Genomic DNA, 17500 nt, shown 5'->3' with positions numbered 1-17500 from the left:
ACAACTCTGCACACCAGCATCGCCCTTTTGCCGCCGTGTAAATCACGATTCAGTTATATTTGGTCGACGCCGCTCCATAAAATCCATTGTTCATCCAGTGTTTGCGTGTTAAAAACTTCGGCGCTGATGTGTGTGGCAAGTGACAGTGCACCATAGACTGTAGGCCTATAAAATGGCAGTGCACTCATGTTGAAAAGTTCCTTATTTTCAACTGAACTCAAAGATAATGAATATAGTATTTTATGTTAGTTATGCCCTTTATTAGCTATATTTCTGAAGAATATATTGTGTTGCCTCAGGTCTGCTGCACATCTTTTGAAATTTGATTTGAAATAATCAAATAGACCTACGTCTTAAAGTTAATGTTAATGAAGTTAACAAGTTAATGAAGTAACTTGCTTTGCTTTCATTTGAATCCTAATCAAGATACACACAATAATAATTGCTTTATATTGTTAACATGGACTCCTGGAAAGTTCAGAAATGCAAAATAATAGAATTTTAATCATGCGATAAAATATGTGATTAATCGTGATTAACTATAGGAATTCAGCGATTAATCGTGATTAAAAATTTTAATCGTTTGACAGCACTAGTTTGTTCTGATTTATTATTAGGGGCCTAAGCAGTGCAGCTGCGGGAACCCTATTGTTTTTGTTCCCATTATTATTATTTTTCTCTCCTAAAAGTGGTTGTGCAGCAAAAACCGTATGGCCCAGGAATGTGAAACTTCACAATATGGTCTCAGAGACCCCTCATTACTCAGACCCCCAAAACCTAGGTACTGAACCCATAGGTGGTGCAAAAATAATAAATTTAGGTTTTTGGCTCAACTCTAAAATGTTGACATTCTACAGAACCGTAGAGGGGTCATTGCAAGATATTTTTTGGTATATATCCAGAAAACGTGCGCTCATTTTACTAAATTGTGTGCACATTTTACTAAATTGCGCTCACGTTTTACTAAATTGTGCTCTCCATTTAGTTAATCGTGCTCACGATTTAGTAAAACGTGCGCACGATTTAGTAAAATGAGCGCATATTCTCTCGACACAAAAATATCTTGCAATGACACCTCCTGGTGTACTCATTCAATTGTGTAAACTCTCACACACATGTCTGTGTCGAAACTGTGATTTGGTCCATGGTCCATCCACCTGCTGCCCAAGAGTCCCGGGTTCGATTCCTACCTAAGCCATAGTGAGACTCACCTGCATTGTTATATAAGAATCTCCAGTACTAAGCCAACACATACATTACATTACATTACATTACATTTGGCTGACGCTTTTTTAACCAAAGCGACTAACAACATGGTAAACAGTAAGTTTTAGAACAATTCTCACAATTTTAGGACAGTTTAAAAAAAACACATTAGAGTACAGTAAGAATAAGTGCGTCGGTGAGTGCTGTATTTTAACAGTTACTTGTCAGTTTAACGGCTGGTGAGTGCTAGGATCAGTAAGACTTGTTGTAAGTGTTGCTATGAGAGTAGATGTTCTCTAAAGAGCTGGGTCTTCAGGAGTTTTTTGAAAGTGGAAAAGGATGTCCCTGCCCTTGTAGGAACTGGCAGTGTGTTCCACCAACGAGGAACAACAGATGAGAAAAGTTTGGATTGGCTTGAGCGTACCGGTGGTAGAGCTAGACGTTGTTCGTCAGATGAGCGCAGCGGTCTGGAGGTAGTGTAAGTCTGTATGAGGGCATTCAAGTAGGTGGGAGCAGAACCAGAGACTACTTTGTAGGCAAGCGTTAGAGACTTGAATTTGATGCGGGCTGCCATAGGTAGCCAGTGTAGCTGGATGAGCAGCGGGGTAACATGTGCCCTTTTGGGTTGGTTGTAGACCAGGCGCGCCGCCGCGTTCTGGATCATCTGAAGTGGTTTCACTGCGCAGGCTGGGAGACCTGTCAGGAGGGCATTGCAGTAGTCGAGTCGTGAGATGACTATTGCCTGATGACATAATGACATGACATAATGAGGACATCAGCTGATTCAGATCAACATGCAGCAACCACCTGTGTTAGATTCCCAATTTCAAGTTTAATTCCAAATTCCCCTTTGCAGGTAATATCTCATTATTAAGTGGTCCAAATCCTCACAAATCACACACATATAGCACACATAAGCATGGCATAAATCATGTCTAGAACATACTGTCTTATGGCATCTTAAAACATCAGACAATGCTCAATCAAACCATCACACACAGGATTGTCAATGTCTACAACATTCAAGAAGGTGCGTTAATCCTGTCAGGCCCTATTGTTTCACTGCCACAAAGAACTTTGGATAAAAATGGACTATACATTCAAAGTTGGAAAGGTACACAATCCACAAATCAAACTTCCCTGGAGCCTGGACATTCATTCAAGAGTTTCTTAGCTTTATCTTTTTTCCAAAGACACCTGAACTCTGTTACCACTGTCTCCCTCTTCTCACTTGTCTTGCTTCCAATAATTAGCACCTGTATAGACATTTTCAATCTGTTCCTAGAGGGCTTCCGATTGAAACGTTCTAAACCAATGCAGATACTTTTAAATGAAAATAAATCACACTTTAGCATAATGCTCTACAAAGCATTGACTTTAAAACTCTTTTTTAAATTGTCGCCAAGTTACCACTAGCTCAATGTTGTTTTCTGTGCCACCGGAAATGCCTCAGGAACACACATGTCTGTTTATGCAGTTGAAAGGGTCTATATTGTGTTTGCCTGAAACTCCATGGCATTTTCTTGAGGCACATCTTCGCACTTACTCTTACTTTGCACAGTAGCTCACTTAAGTAAGTCAAGTGAGTGGCAATCAGAAGGTTGAGGGTTCAAAGCTCGCCTGTGCGAGAACACAGCATCTGAGCTCAACGCACCTTGAAACTTCAACACAAACACAGATTTCAGAATGGAGACTGTGGTTTCCATCACTGGTGCCCACCTCAGCCCAGATCCTCACCTCAAGCTTGATGGAGGACATGCTATTTTTTTCCTACTCCTTCTGGGTAGATTACTCCATGCTGTGCAGGGTTTCATCAGATGGAGTTCTAATGCTGGTCAACTGCTCAGAGCCAGAGGGATAGGGTGTGGAATGTCGTACAATGACGTATTTTCCAAAGAACAACCTCAATATGTCCCAGAGTGGAGACTACAGGGTTGAAGGCTGGAGTGGAGGAAACATCACAGAACACGAAAGATTTTATCTCATTGTCTGTGAAGAGGGTGATGAATGGTTTTCTCTTCACAGAGTAATGCATGGTGGCAGTGCTGCACTGTGTGGGCTGGACTCTACTCTGGGGAACAGCTGTAACCTACAGCTTTACCGGTCTAAGGATGACGAGAAGACTGATTCTGGACACCAACTCCTCATTGGAGCGATCTGAGAGGCAGATTGCTGCCGAACACACACACACACACACAAGCACAGACACATAAAACACACACACACACACACACATATATACACAAAAGCAAACGCACACACACGAGTGCACATGCAAGAGTAGGGGATGGAGTAGGAGATTGACACAAATTGACAAGCGTGATTTATTTTTGCGGAGAGAATGTGCAGGATTGAACTTGTAATACTTGAACTTGTCATATAGGCAGAGTGACTGTATCCAATATAAGCACTAATTGCTCTCTGACCATATCCAACCTCACAGCAGAGGACAGTGGGCTGTGCACCCAGGTTCTATGGAGGGGTGAATTCTTGGTTATTGATTTGTTGATTGTTGAGGGAACAATCCGCCTTGTGTACAGGGATCCTTTTGGGGTGCTCTCTCCTTTCTACAGAGCATACTGATAGGCCATGTGCTGCTAGGGCTGATCACTGCTGTGTTATGGTTTAAGCTGAGGAGCAGAAGAGCAGAGCAGACTTTTGGACATCAGAGCAGAGAGGGGCATGATGACATGGACATGGCTGAACTCAGCACCTGAACACCTGAACACACTTCTCTCTCCTGTTGCTGCTGAACACAGCATCTGGACTCATCACACTTCTCTCTCCTGGGTCTGCTGAACACAGCATCTGAACTCAACAAGCTTCTTTTTTTCCTGTAGCTGCTGAACACAGCATCTGAACTCAACAAGCTTCTCTTTCCTGTAGCTGCTGAACACAGCATCTGAACTCATCACACTTCTCTCACCCGTGGCTGCTGAACACAGCATCTGAACTCATCACACTTCTCTAAGACCATTACAGTATAGTATGCTGTATCATAATATATTGTATCTGGAATGTTTAAAGTATGTTACCCATGTGTGGAAATTGTTTCATGGCACACATTGATTTTACAACACTCTGTCATTATTTTTGAAAGGATCTGGGTGTTTGGTTTATTGTTTCATACATAAGGTAATTCTCCTAAATAAGTTTAACTACTTGCTGTAAGTGTAGCTTCCTCATCATGTGATATTCATGGTTTGTATTTGAAATACCTGCCTTTTTCTTACATTTGTAAGATATTACAGAAAATTGTTGTGTGTTCCTGTTTTGTGTGTGTTTGTGTGTGAATGTGTGTGTGTGTGTGTGTGTGTGTTTGTGTGTGTGTGTGTGTGTGTGTGTGTGTGTGTGTGTGTGTGTGTTTTGCTTCATTCACCCCACCATTCATCTCCTGAATATAATTTCCATGTAAATCCTCCTGATAGCCGCATCCATTGGTGGCATAACAATGGCGGACTACTTCCCTGAGAGGCAGGGATCCTGACGTCTGTGATGTATGAAAGGCATTGTGAGCTTATGGAGCCAGTGGGGGATTGGCCATGGACTGGGAACAGGAGCGTGGAAACAACACCCCCCCCCCCCCCCTCGTCCTCATTGTCCAACAGGAGAGAATCGCTGCTGCTAAGCAGGCTAAGCAATCATTGACAATAAATCATTAAACGGCGATAATCATTTACCACCAATTCAGGATGTGTGAGTGAGTGAGTGAGTGAGTGAGTGAGTGTGACTGTGAGTGTGTGTGAGGGAGAGAGTGTGTGTGTGTGTGTGTAAAGGTGTGTGTGAGAGAGGGAGATAGAGAAATAGAGAGTGTGTGTATGTGTGTGTGTGTGTGTACGTGTGTGTGTGTTAGTAAGACTCCACTGTGTGCCTCTCCTGTGCGTGTGTGTGTGAGTGTGTGTGTGTGTGTACATGTGTGTGTGTTAGTAAGACTCCACTGTGTGCCTCTCCTCTGGAGCTGCTCCACATGCAGTCTCATCCGTCTGTCGGGAGCAGAGACCTGCTGGAGGAGGTCATCCAGACGACCAGCACACACAGCAGGAGCTCTCTCTCTCTCACACACACACACACACACACACATTCCATCACTGTCTTTCCATTGGGCTTCAACCACAGGTGATCTATTACACTCAAGCTTGCCTGAGCTCCGGACTTCTCCTGTTAGCCAACACCCCAAATCAAACATGGGGGCGTGTGAGATACTGAAATCAATTTTTTTTTCAGTTTTGCAGACAAAAAGAAGCCTGTCTGCACCAGGGCCAGGTTAAGGTCATCTGGGGCCCGGGGCAGAGGCCTCCCCGAAGCCCCCCCCCCTCCATTTTTCCCCCAATATATATTACTATTATTATTATTATTATCAATATATATATATATATATATATGCATTTATATTGTGGAACTGTATAACCAACATACAAAAAACAAGTAGCCTACAAACATGGGGCAATGCACACAAAAAATCAACCATGAAATATTATATTATTACCATCAATTACTTCAACTAAGGCTTGAAAAAAACTGCCAGTGGTACCCAGGTCAGCCTAAAATGTGCAACTCCCGAACTCTGAACTCATGAAACATTGTAGCCTAGAGTTTGGCGCGCACGCACACAGCCACATCATGATGCATTGTAACACGCTGTCTGTAATACATTGTTAACACACAGCCCTAGCCAGCTACAACATCAAATACATTGAAACATGCAGTCTAGCGCGCACACACACACAGCCCAACCACATCAAATACAATCAAGAGGGGTGTCGGAGCCGATAACGGTAATGTTGTCAGGGACAGGGGTAGTATGCCTAGACGTGGACTTATCACTATTTTGATGCTCGTTTTGAAAAAAGTGGACAGGGCGCCTGCAGGAATGAATGCGATGGTACGCACACACCCACCTAATTTCAACGCTTTGATAATATTTGTCCCGGTTAGGTTCCTGCATTGGTCAGTTAAAAAGTAGCCTACATAGTAGGCTAATAACATCCACATGCAATATCTTTACAACAACAACGCCTAACAATGACCTATTTATTTGGACAACTTTGTATAGCCCTATGACTAAAGTTACCTTTAGTTTTGTTCTAGCGAAGGCTACGTTCACGTATATGGCTTTAAACAGCGGTAATGCTAGCCTAACGTTTTGCTAATCTTGCCTACCTTGTGCTTGCGGCTTGCCCATTTGAAATAACTCCTCTCGCTTTGCTGTCTCCATCCTTTCTGTTTTCGTTGTTTAAAAAAATGTTATATCCATAATGAGTCTCGTGTTAATGAATTAGCTTATAACATTGTGTGCTGATAATCAGCATAGATAGTAGGCTAATATAAAACAACTTCTGTAGCATGCGTGTGTATCTCTCCTGCTCAAATAAATGGTGCGCGCGTTCATAGTTCTGCATTAAGTTGATTTTGATAATGTGTTACAAACTTTACTTACTACAGAAAATTGTAAATAGCCTACTGTCATGCAGTTAATGGAATACCGTGCAGAGTTGAGAAGTTATGGTAGCCTAGGCCAATTTGGTGTGAATACACATAAACAGGGGAAATTCTCTCTCGTTGTTGAGTAGCCTGATGATACGCACAGTGCGTACGGCCGTGGTTTTGGCACGCCTTAGTGAGAACGCCTGGCTGCCGCTCTCTCTTTTTTCGAGCTCCGCTTTCATATTTCCTAATTGTCTCATGCAAAGCCATTGTTGTCTGTGATAGCATGCATTGATACGGGCAAAGACAGGACATTTGTTTTCTTTTTTAAATGTCCCGCGCCAGGGCCCCCTAGTGGCCGGGGCCTGGGGCAGCAGCCCCTTTGCCCAATACCCAAACGCGGCCCTGGTCTGCACCATGTATCAGTTTAATCATCAGACCAACTGTCAGCATATATTCATTTTGTGTAAATATTATGATTGATTTACCCAAGCAAAAATCCCTGTTGACAAAATACTAAATGGTAGATGATGGCCTGCTGCAATTATTTTACAGAAATCATCTCTGTTATAGCATTTCAGGCTGTTACTTTGCTGTGTATGTCACAGACTCTCCTCATATTGGCCTGACATGTCGAATGATGTGGTAGTGACTGACATTACAAACCGGCACTTGGCAGCTTGCCGTTCAAATTTGCGGTTTTGGCTCTGTTGGAAATGATATGATTGTATAAATAAAATAATAGATGGAATGGGCCACCTGTCCTCAGAAGCTGATTCATTCCAGAAGCTTACAGAAGGTACGGAATGCTCTTTACTTCTCCCTTTGGTCTCTCTCTCTCTCTCTCTTTCTCTTTCTGGTCTTGGGTTACAGGCCAACTGACAGCATCGGGAACATATAAACCCGGCTTCAGGGGAAGAAGAACTTGGGAAAAGTTCTCTTAAAACAGCTAAGAAATAAGTTAGGGAAAATATCCCCCTTAAAGTTCCATTCACCACCACAGGCAATCGTAGAGCTGAGGAACACCTGGGACCGTGGCACCAGTCTGAGAGGTGAGAAACTCATTTCCCCTAAGAGAGCCTGATGGGGTGCTACTGAGGTGAAGTAACACAATGTAGGAATGCCCCTTTTTGGCTATTTTCAACATACCGGATACCCATTGAATGCTTAGAGGGTGCCCAGTCTGGCTGAGCAAACGAAAGGGCTCATGCTCCTACCTTCGATAACAATGTTACATTGTGCAATACCATTTTCCATATTGTGAGTCAATGTGGCATGACAATTAATTTTAATTAATCATTGCTTTAAAGGCACAGTCTGCGATTCTGTCTGAAGGTTGTTGATATTTCGGCTGAACAGCCAATAAAATTACCCCTGTTCCTGATCGAATGTGTTGACTCGGAAGCCAGATATGCTCCAGTCCTTCTCTCTACTGCAATCATGATTGTAAACAGAGGTACCTCTAGGTACCAACACGACTGTATGGCCCAGCACACATGCATGTGAATCTACTGTACTAGTCAGGTATGTCAATGTGAGCTTCAGGTATACACCACACCTGTATGAAAGTGAAAAAAAACACACACACACACACACACACACACACCCTTCCATGCAGGGCCCAATTTGTTTTCACAAGGAGCCAAATACCTTAAATACATGATTAGCAGGGTCATTTCTGCAGGGCCTGAGAGACTGATGCAGAGAGAGAGAGAGAGAGAGAGAGAGAGAGAGGAGGATGAGAGCAGCACAGAAAGAGAGCAAGAGAGAGAGAGAATGAGAGCAGAAGATGAATAGGTGTTAGAGAGAGGGAAACAAGATGGAAAGATTTCAAAAGAAAAATGCTGAAAAATGTAGACTGCAAAAAAAGAAAAGACAGAGAGTGATGGGGCACAAAATCCAAAGGAGAACAAGACTCAGAGAAAGAGAGAGTGAAAGAGAGAAAGCACCAGGCCATGTTTTTGGGAGGAGGGGTGGTAGAAAGGGACGGTGTGTGTGTGTGTGTGTGTGTGTGTGTGTGTGTGTGTGTGTGTGTGTGTGTGTGTGTGTGTGTGTGTTTCCACACAAAGGCTGGCATTCATAGCAGTCTGGCTGTGTCCGGGCATCTTCAGAGCGTCGGTCGGCTGAGCGCCCCTGTGTTTCTTCAAGGAGAACTCTCTCCCTGGGCAGCCTAGCCGCTCCACCTAATGGGCCGGGGTTATGGGCTCCATCATTTGGGGAAGGAAGTTGTCAAGGCCAACAAGCCGGGGCAGGATCGCAGGGCCTTAGAAGCATCTGTCCATCAAGCTCACATGAGCCCCCTGCACTCACACACACACACACACACACACACACACACCCTCCCCACACCCCATACGGTGGCGAGTGGAAATTCGATCAGGGGGGATTTGCAGCCAAATGCCATTACAGAGAACACAATGGCAGTGAAATCTCCATGCTTCCCCTACGCACCCACCCATTTTGCAACGACGCCACCCGTATGCGCTGTGGGCAAACACGGCTGCTTTGTGGCTGCTGGTGGTGGTCGAGTGTTGTCATGGAGCAGCGGAGAAGCTGAGTGGACAAGCCTGGTGGGTGCCGCTGGACGGGTACACGGTGGGGGACCGGACAGCAAATCATTTACAAAGCATTCAGCCACTTCCACTCCGTCTCCCTCTCCTGGTGACCCCTGAACCCTGATCCCTGACCTGGGCATTGTCAGCCCGCCAGTTGACAGCTTGTGTTCCTCAAGGGGGCCTGGAATCCATTGGCAAATGCCAGTGCGCACACACACACACACACACACACACACACACACACACACACACACACACACACACACACACGCATACACATACTGAGACCCCTGAGAGCTTTAACCCATTCCCTTTGTCTGTTTCAACAAAAAGGAACACCAATCACCACTCCTCTTCGCACCTTGTCTTCCCCCTCTCTTTCTCTCCCTCCCTCCCTCTCTCTTTCTTTCTCTCTAATTCCCTCTCTCTTTCCTCTCCCTTCACATGGCACTCTTCACTGCTGAATACTCTCCCACAGCTTGTCTCAGTTATGAGCCCAATTTACTGCCACATCTCAGGTCTCGTCACCAACCCCCCCCCCCCCCCCCAACACACACACACACACACTTAATTTGTCCTCCATGCTCCATCAGTTCTGGACAGCACTCTTACCAGTTCTGTCCTTGGTTTTGGGTATTTCTTTTGTTAGGTTGTTTGTTTTTCTTGTCAAAGGTCCGATCTTTCACACGTTAAGAGGAAAGAAAGCTCACTACATAGAAAAGGGAAGTTTGGAATTAGGAACCAGTTTCTCGCATGATGACTATTTCTCTGAAAATCTGGAAAGTACAGGACCTTGTGTATGTGTCTTGACCTCACCAGACTAACACCACTTACAACAACCATTTTATTTTTATCGGAGTTCCTTGGCCACTGAACTTGTACAGGCTAAGTACATGCCTATCTCTGCCTTTGTATCTCTGACTGCAAACTGATTCTTTATCAACTCATATATTTTTTATTTCTGGGCAAAATAGCACAATGACTCCACCATTCACATCCTTTGCCAATCCTCCAAGTCACAGAATTCTTAATGCTCTGTTGTGTTCTTGCTTTGGTTCATGATATGCTTTGTTAAGATGTCCACTCTGTAAACTGAGTTTGTCTGAGGTGTTGAGGAACCAAGTGACAGATAGGCCTACTGTAACACTTGATTTTTTGGCTGTTTGTTTCTAAGGCAAAATGTAAGGCTCAACTGTGTAGATGAAACACTTTCTTTGCTTAATAATCCGACACATTTGAGGGTAAGCATGCAAGGACATTACAACACGAGATTCGATAAAATCAGATGAGATAAGATTGTACCAGTTAGAGCGGTATGTATATCCGCACATAGTGTGACTGCTGCCTTGTATGTCAAAAGAGGACACTTTTGTTGAAACAGGAGGTGAAAAGAGTTGCTGACAAGGGGGTGCGTGTGAGGGGCTCTGTATCTTGGTATGTGTGCTGCTCACCAGCCCCTTACATTCATCATTTAATAGGCCTATTCATCAAGATCATATTATAGTCTATTTTTCATTGCTAATTATAGGTGTTAATTGCTGTTGCATGTTAGCCCGTGAAAACACAGACAAACCCAGATTAGTCTGGCAGGGAAGCCCATTTCCAATGCTCCAAAAATCCAGGCACCAATCACAATCGCTAATCTGGCATGGAATTGAGTAAACAACTGCATTGAAAACCTTCGTTTTCAAGAAAGTTTTGATTGCTATACTTCTGAAAGGTTTGGTAAGAGTTTAATGCACCAATTTAAGTTTAATTTCACTGGTAGTTACGCCCCTGGAAGTTGTCAGTCAATGAAGCCTTTCCAGACCCACTCTCAATCTCAATATGTATTTTTTTTTATTAATTAACATTACTTTGTAGAAATTTGCTTTCACTTTGACATTAAAGAAGGGATTTTTGTAAATGATTGTAAAAAGGCCAAATTAAATTGACAAAGATTATATTTATTAAAGCAATAAAAGGGGAAATATCCAAGGGGGGTGAATACTTTTTATAGGCACTGTAGCTATCTGACAATAGCACAACATTGTTAGCTGTTTGAGAACATTGTCAAAGTGAGTTCATATAAGATTGTACAACGCACCATAGAAAACCAATGCATTGCCATTCTGATGCATGAACTTCTAAGCAACCTTGGCTGAATTACTCCAAAATTAGAGCTTAACATTGTATGGTGCTGCTGAAATTGGAGTTTTCAGACAGTATGAAGGTCCATGCTGTAACTAGGCAGAGCTGTATACAGTGTCTGGGGCTGTCAGGTAATAACTCCCCACACCTGGGATGAGAGTGTAGAGATGTGTAAAAGCTCCTTCAAGGCTGTGAAGGGATTTGTTTTTTGGTGGTTAATCAACAGCTGGAGGTCATCTTTACCTCTAGAGATGCATTGAAAGGCCAGTGGGGCAGCCATGGCCTACTGGTTAGCGTTTCAGACTTGTAACCGGAGGGTTGCCGGTTTGAACCCCGACCAGTAGGAACGGCTGAAGTGCCCTTGAGCAAGGCACCTAACCCCTCACTGCTCCTCGAGAGCCGCTGGTGTAGCAGGCAGCTCACTGCACCGGGATTAGTGTGTGCTTCACTTCACTGTGTGCTGAGTGTGTTTCACTAATTCACGGATTTGCCAGCTCTCTCAAGTCAATTCAAGAAAGCTTTATTGGCATGACATTATAAACCATTATTGTCAAAGCTGCATACTCACATTAAACAATGCACTCTCACATAGACAAAGACACAGACACACACAAACACACACACACACACACACACACAGACGCACACACAGTAAGCATGATATCACATCCTGATGATAGGTTGATCTCTTTCTCTCCCTCTCTCCCTCTCTGTCTGCAGGCCAGCATCCAGCTCAGATATCCTGGGTTCAGCGCTCGCCTCGTGCCCCTGACACCCAGGACTGCCTCTCACTCCCCTCCTCTGGGAGACAGACGGGAAGGGGAGATCAGAGAGGGGATCTACACCTCCGCCTCCACCCCCCACCCAGCCTCTGCTCCATGCTGGTTCAGAAGCACTAGTTTTAGCCCCACACCAACAAGCGTATTCCTCTTTCCCATCAGGAGAGGACTCAGCTTGATCCCTACCAGAGATGCTTTCTAGTCTGGTAGTGTTGTTGGTGGTCCGGATTGTGTGCATGTCTGTGTGTGTATGTGTGTGTGTGTGTGTGTGTGTGTGTATGTGTGTGTGTGTGTGTGTGTGTGTGTGTGTGTGTGTGTGTATGTGTGTGTGTGTGTGTGTGTGTGTGTGTGTGTGTGTGTGTGTGTGTGTGTGTGTGTGTGTGTGTGTGTGCTGCTCTCACTGTTCCTCCGGGGGAGGGGAGATTCTCCCTGCAGGATACTCCAGGGCAGCACTAATCCCTCGAGCATCTTCTCTTTCCCCATAAAGTCCCTCACTGAAGATGCCTTCAGAATTCCTAATGGTGGACCAGAGGACTGTGCATGTGGCTGAGAACAGCATATACTGGGGATGTTATGTCAAGTGACTTGGCATGTAATGTAATCCGTGTGAAGTGAGTTAGTGTTGGCTGGCTTCAGAACGTAAAAGTCCTACCACATATTTGTTCCAATCATTCATTAAACCAGCTGTTCATAACTGGCACAACTTTTCAGCCAGGCAAATAAGCTAATGGGTAAAACCACGGTCAATCACACATCAGAAGTGCACTTGCTTACGTAATACATGGCAGTGCTTTCTGAGACTGGGGTCTCCACCTCTGCGGACTGTCACAGCCAGGGGAGACTGAGCGCTGTAGAGGTCAGGAGGACGCCAGGAAGAACTCGGCCACACGTCACTAGGTGTGAAGTTTAATAAGCTGAAATATATTTATTATTGAAACCATAAATATATAAATTATAATCGATGTTAACCAACGGAGGGCAAAACATAAAATAAAAACAAAAGAGAGAAAAAAAACAAACAAAGAAATCAGCAAATGAAAAAAAAAAAGCTTAGTGATAATATTACTGTCTTCCTAAAGCAATGGTCCCTGGTCCCTCTAGCTACATCTGAATGGGAGCAGTCAGAGTGGTGAAGCTACACGGAGTATTTGACTACCTGTATAAATATAGCACCAGTTACAGTCACATCACAGCATACCTTAGGCCAGTACCAACTCCACACGGCAGCTACACTGGCCTGCATTGTTTGTTTCAATGGATATGTGCAGACTCATGCAGTTCATATGGTTTGTAAGTCATGTGTGTGGCGTGTGAGTATTTGTGGATTTGCTCCATGACAAAATCATGCCCTAGGAAATATCGCATGGCTCCCCGGTAGAACATTCAATGCCTCTCAGGTCACACACACACACACAAGCTAGCCCTATGTGGATGTGTGTGTGTGTGTGTTTTTGGGCATGTGAATTCATGTGTGTGTGTGTGTGTATGAGAGAAAGAGAGAGCAGAGGGAAGAGGGTTCTTTTGAGACTTGTCACTGGGGTTAAATGCTGTTCACCACCTTAAGCAACCCATCTAACTTATAACTTAGTGTTCACTGTAAGGCTAGATCCTGCTAGATTAAATTATCAACAGGTATTTGATATTAGACTTACTGTGCTAACTGTGTACTGTATGTGTGTGTGTGTGTGTGTGTGTGTGTGTGTGTGTGTGTGTGTGTGTGTGTGTGTGTGTGTGTTTATGCATGTGCACACATTCCTCCTGTCCCTTCACCCTCGTTCCACTTCCCCAAGCCAGATCAGTGGCTGTTTTCTCTAGTCGAACACACACACATCTCAGCACAGTGAAGGGGGACAAAAAGCAAAACAAAAGGAAAACGTACTTCCTGCTTGAATATAAGTAAGCGTAATATATTTTCTTAACAAAAATAAAGCATCTTCCTTTACTGTCAGCCTGTCCCCTCTGCATCACATATGTTCCTGCCAGTTGAGCTACTAGTTCTGAGATCGTTTCTGATATACTGTGGAGTAATATGCAACATCATCATAATCAATGAAAGAAGGAAAAAAAAACATGGATGGCAACAACAGCTAAAAAATATAAACATACAGATCTTTTCAGAACAGAGGTGAGAGAGAATCACAGAACTTTACAATGTCTCTGCTTCCACAGTGGAAAGAAACAGAGAGAGAGAGAGGGACAGAGAGAGAGAGAGAGAGAGAGAAAGAGAGAGAGGGACAGAGAGAGGGAGAGAAGGAGAGAAAGAGAGCGAGAAAGGGAGAGTCAAATGCTTGTGTGTATAAATAGTTTATTTGTCGACTGTCACTGCAGTGGGCCACGTGAGTGCCTCCTGTCCAGAGTGTCCATGTCGGCGCTTAGGGGTCCCAGGGAGAGAACATGAGACCTCGGGAGAGGGGGAGGGGGGCGCTCCAGAATGGAGAGGAGAGGAGAGGAGAGGAGAGATCTTCTGCTGGGCTCCACCACACACCATCTGCAGCTGCAGGTGGAGAGCATATGGCCTATGGCCTATGGACATTAAAAAGGAGTCCCATAGTTCCATACGGCTGCGCAGAAGCGTCCATGAAAAAAGGCCATATCTTTCTTTTACATCCTTTCTGTATCAGTTCTTTTTCAGTTCTCTTTCTGTCCTTTTTTGTACATTTGTTACAGTCAGAGTCTATTGAGAGTTCTCTCTGTGTGTGAGTGTGTGAGTTTGTGAGAGTGTCTGTGTGTGTGTGAGTGTGTGTGTCTGTATGTGTGAGTGTGTGTGTGTCCGTCCTTTGTGAAGTCTGTGTGGTTTGGACACATGTAGCAGCACAACAAACACATCCTCCTTCTCTCCCATTCCACTCAAATGTCGTCATCATTTTCATCATCATCATCATCATCATTATCATTATTATCATCATTACTATCGCTTGCATTAGTGTTTGATTGGTTAGGTCTGCCAGGCCCAGCAGAATGAAGTCATATCAGGTTGCAGGAAGAAAAGCACCTTTGGTATTTCTTATTCACTTTAGTCTCTCATCAGACCGCATTTTCTTTCATGTGTGTTGTCGGGTTTTTGTTTTTTTCTCTTTTTTTGGTGGTGGTGGTGTGGGGTCAAGGGTCAAGTGTCAAGGGTGAGTTCTCCGGACTCTCTGATTTCCTGTTTCTGTCCCACCTCGCCCCTCGCTGGCGTCTCTCCCGTTGGGTGGCCTCACCTCACGTCCACTGGAGGAGAAAAAACAGAGAGATAAACATCAGAAACAAACAAACAAACAGACACAGGACAACAAACCCCTCTGCAAGGGCCCCGCAAAAGAGCTCCACCAACAAAATAGTTCTACAAAATTGATTTTCTAAAAGCCAGATTCTCACTCCGGCTTTTCGCTTTTGTTCACAAGTACGGAAAATATGGTGGATAATATCCATTGCTCCTGTGCAGCACCGTTCCAGAACAGCTTCCCCATAGATTCTCATAATCTTCCCCCAGCCCTGGATATTCCATGCAGGAGGTTTAGTGATAAATCTGGGTTAACTCAAGTTAACTCACAGTAAGTGGTAAACCTCCTAAAAGAAGAGCTCATTGGCTTTGATTTGCTAGGGAAATGAAGCCATAGGGCTCTTCTATTAAGAGGTTTACCACTTTGTCTCCCAGGTTTGTCACTAAACCATCTACTTGAAATACACCTGTGGTCACTGACCTAAGGGCTGTACTATAAAGCGAGGTAACTGGCTAACCTGGATAACTTTGGGAGTAACCACTGATCTCTAAAAGAACACTGTGCTAAACAGCTATTGTTTCTAATATGGCGTGTTGTTTGAAGATCAGCAGTTACTCCTGAAGTTACCTGGGTAAGCCAGCAGCCTTGCTTCGTAGTAGACCCCTCTAGGGTCTTTTCCCATGATTTAGCCCAACATGTGGTTGTGATACCCGTGCATCCAGAGTGGGGCGGAGTAAGGTGGGGTGAGGTGGAGTGGATAGGTGGGGGTATACAGCAGAGGCTAGTGGAGGTGTTAGCCCGCATGAGCTGTGCTACACCTGTTGTTTGGGTGATGGAAGTGATGGAGGTGACCCAGTGAGAGATTAGCAAGTGTCACTGCATGGAGACTCTAGTGTGGATTACGCTGTGATCAACACCAAAAGTGACATTGTGCACCACCAAGAACAAAATCAGCAAATACAAAAACACACACAAACACACACAGATTAAGTGATCAAGCATGGGGACACCACAGGGGTGTGTAGGCGCGAGTGTGAGCGCGAGCAAGCAAGCAGAGATCACACACACACATGCAGAGCAGCAGAGGAACTCCAGGGCAGGGCCCCCGCTCTGATTGGCAGAAGGAGAATTACGGGCGATGGGGGAGGGGAGGTGGCGGTTGGTGGAGGTGGTGGGTGGTGGTTGGTGGCAGGGCGGTTCATTCTCTCGCTCTCTCGTGATTGGCCGGTGGGTGAGGTACGGACGGGGTGATTACGTGGCCCTGGCGGTGCCAAAGTCCTACCTGCAGGCGTCTGGAGTCCGGAGAACGCAACGCGCCCAGCAATTTTCTTTTTTTTTTTTTTACGGTTTGTTTTGAGTGTTTTGCTATGTGGCCAAACGCTCCTTGGTGAGCCTGCTCTTTCTGTGTTTTCCTTTCTTACCCTTGGCCCTGCGGTGGCCTGGAAGCACAAGTTTGGAAGGATGGATGGATGAAAAACGAGGATAGGGGAGCATGTTAGTGAGAAGAAAGAGAGGGAAGGGGGGGGGTAAGAGACAGAAAAAGAAAGAGGGTGTGTGAGAGAGAGAGAGAGAGAGAGGGAGAGAGGGAGAGAAAGAGAGAGGGAGGGAAAGAGAGAAGGGGGGAAGACAGAGACGCAGCCGGGGGGAACAGCAGGTCATAATTACACACTGTAAATACTTCAGATGGCTTATCAGTGGCACAGCGGCTAGCTACCCGCCCACAATACAGACAGGCCGTTAGCAGTGCACGCACACAAATACATACACACACACACACACACACACACACATACACACACACACACACGCGCCGTAAGCAGCCAGCAAGGCGAATAGTCGTCGAAAACACACACACATACACACTTTCATGCTTTCACTGATACATAAAGAAGAAGCAAAAACACATCAAAATGCAAAGGCATGAAGTAAGACCCAAAGACTAATGCTAGTCACCAACCCAAACACACACACACCCTCTTGCTAACCCTCAAACGCACACACACACACACACACACACACACACACACACACACACACACACACAGACAAACACATAAAAGCTTTAGCGTTGGGCAATAGCAGGCTGGATTGCAGGTGTGTCCATTTGACAGCGGCACACAGTCACACAGCCAGGTCACCCAGTGCACCGGGAGAAAACAAATACAAACACACACACACACACACTCCGTCTGTGACACCAAGC

At 44.8% G+C, this 17500-nt stretch overlaps 1 protein-coding gene across 2 annotated transcripts in view; it reads right to left on the bottom strand.

Annotated features, from left to right (window-relative positions):
* Window positions 1-12994: 12994 nt before the first annotated feature.
* The window catches only part of pdgfab (platelet-derived growth factor alpha polypeptide b), a 23364-nt gene continuing 18858 nt past the window's right edge, over window positions 12995-17500 (bottom strand). Inside the window, exons 6-7 of one of the 2 annotated variants that reach the window (XR_006030889.1) lie at window positions 16580-16736; window positions 12995-15304 (exon numbers count right to left, since the gene is read on the bottom strand). Coding sequence is in view for 1 of the 2 variants with exons in the window: in XM_042086958.1 (XP_041942892.1) it covers window positions 15291-15304 (14 nt within the window). In the remaining variant the exon portion in view is untranslated. The remainder of the gene's footprint in view (window positions 15305-16579; window positions 16737-17500) is intronic. The other variant, XM_042086958.1, reaches the window with a different exon arrangement.

This window comes from Alosa sapidissima, chromosome 3, assembly GCF_018492685.1.
Source record: "Alosa sapidissima isolate fAloSap1 chromosome 3, fAloSap1.pri, whole genome shotgun sequence".
NCBI lineage: Eukaryota > Metazoa > Chordata > Actinopteri > Clupeiformes > Clupeidae > Alosa > Alosa sapidissima.
This window is presented reverse-complemented; position numbering and strand designations above follow the sequence as displayed.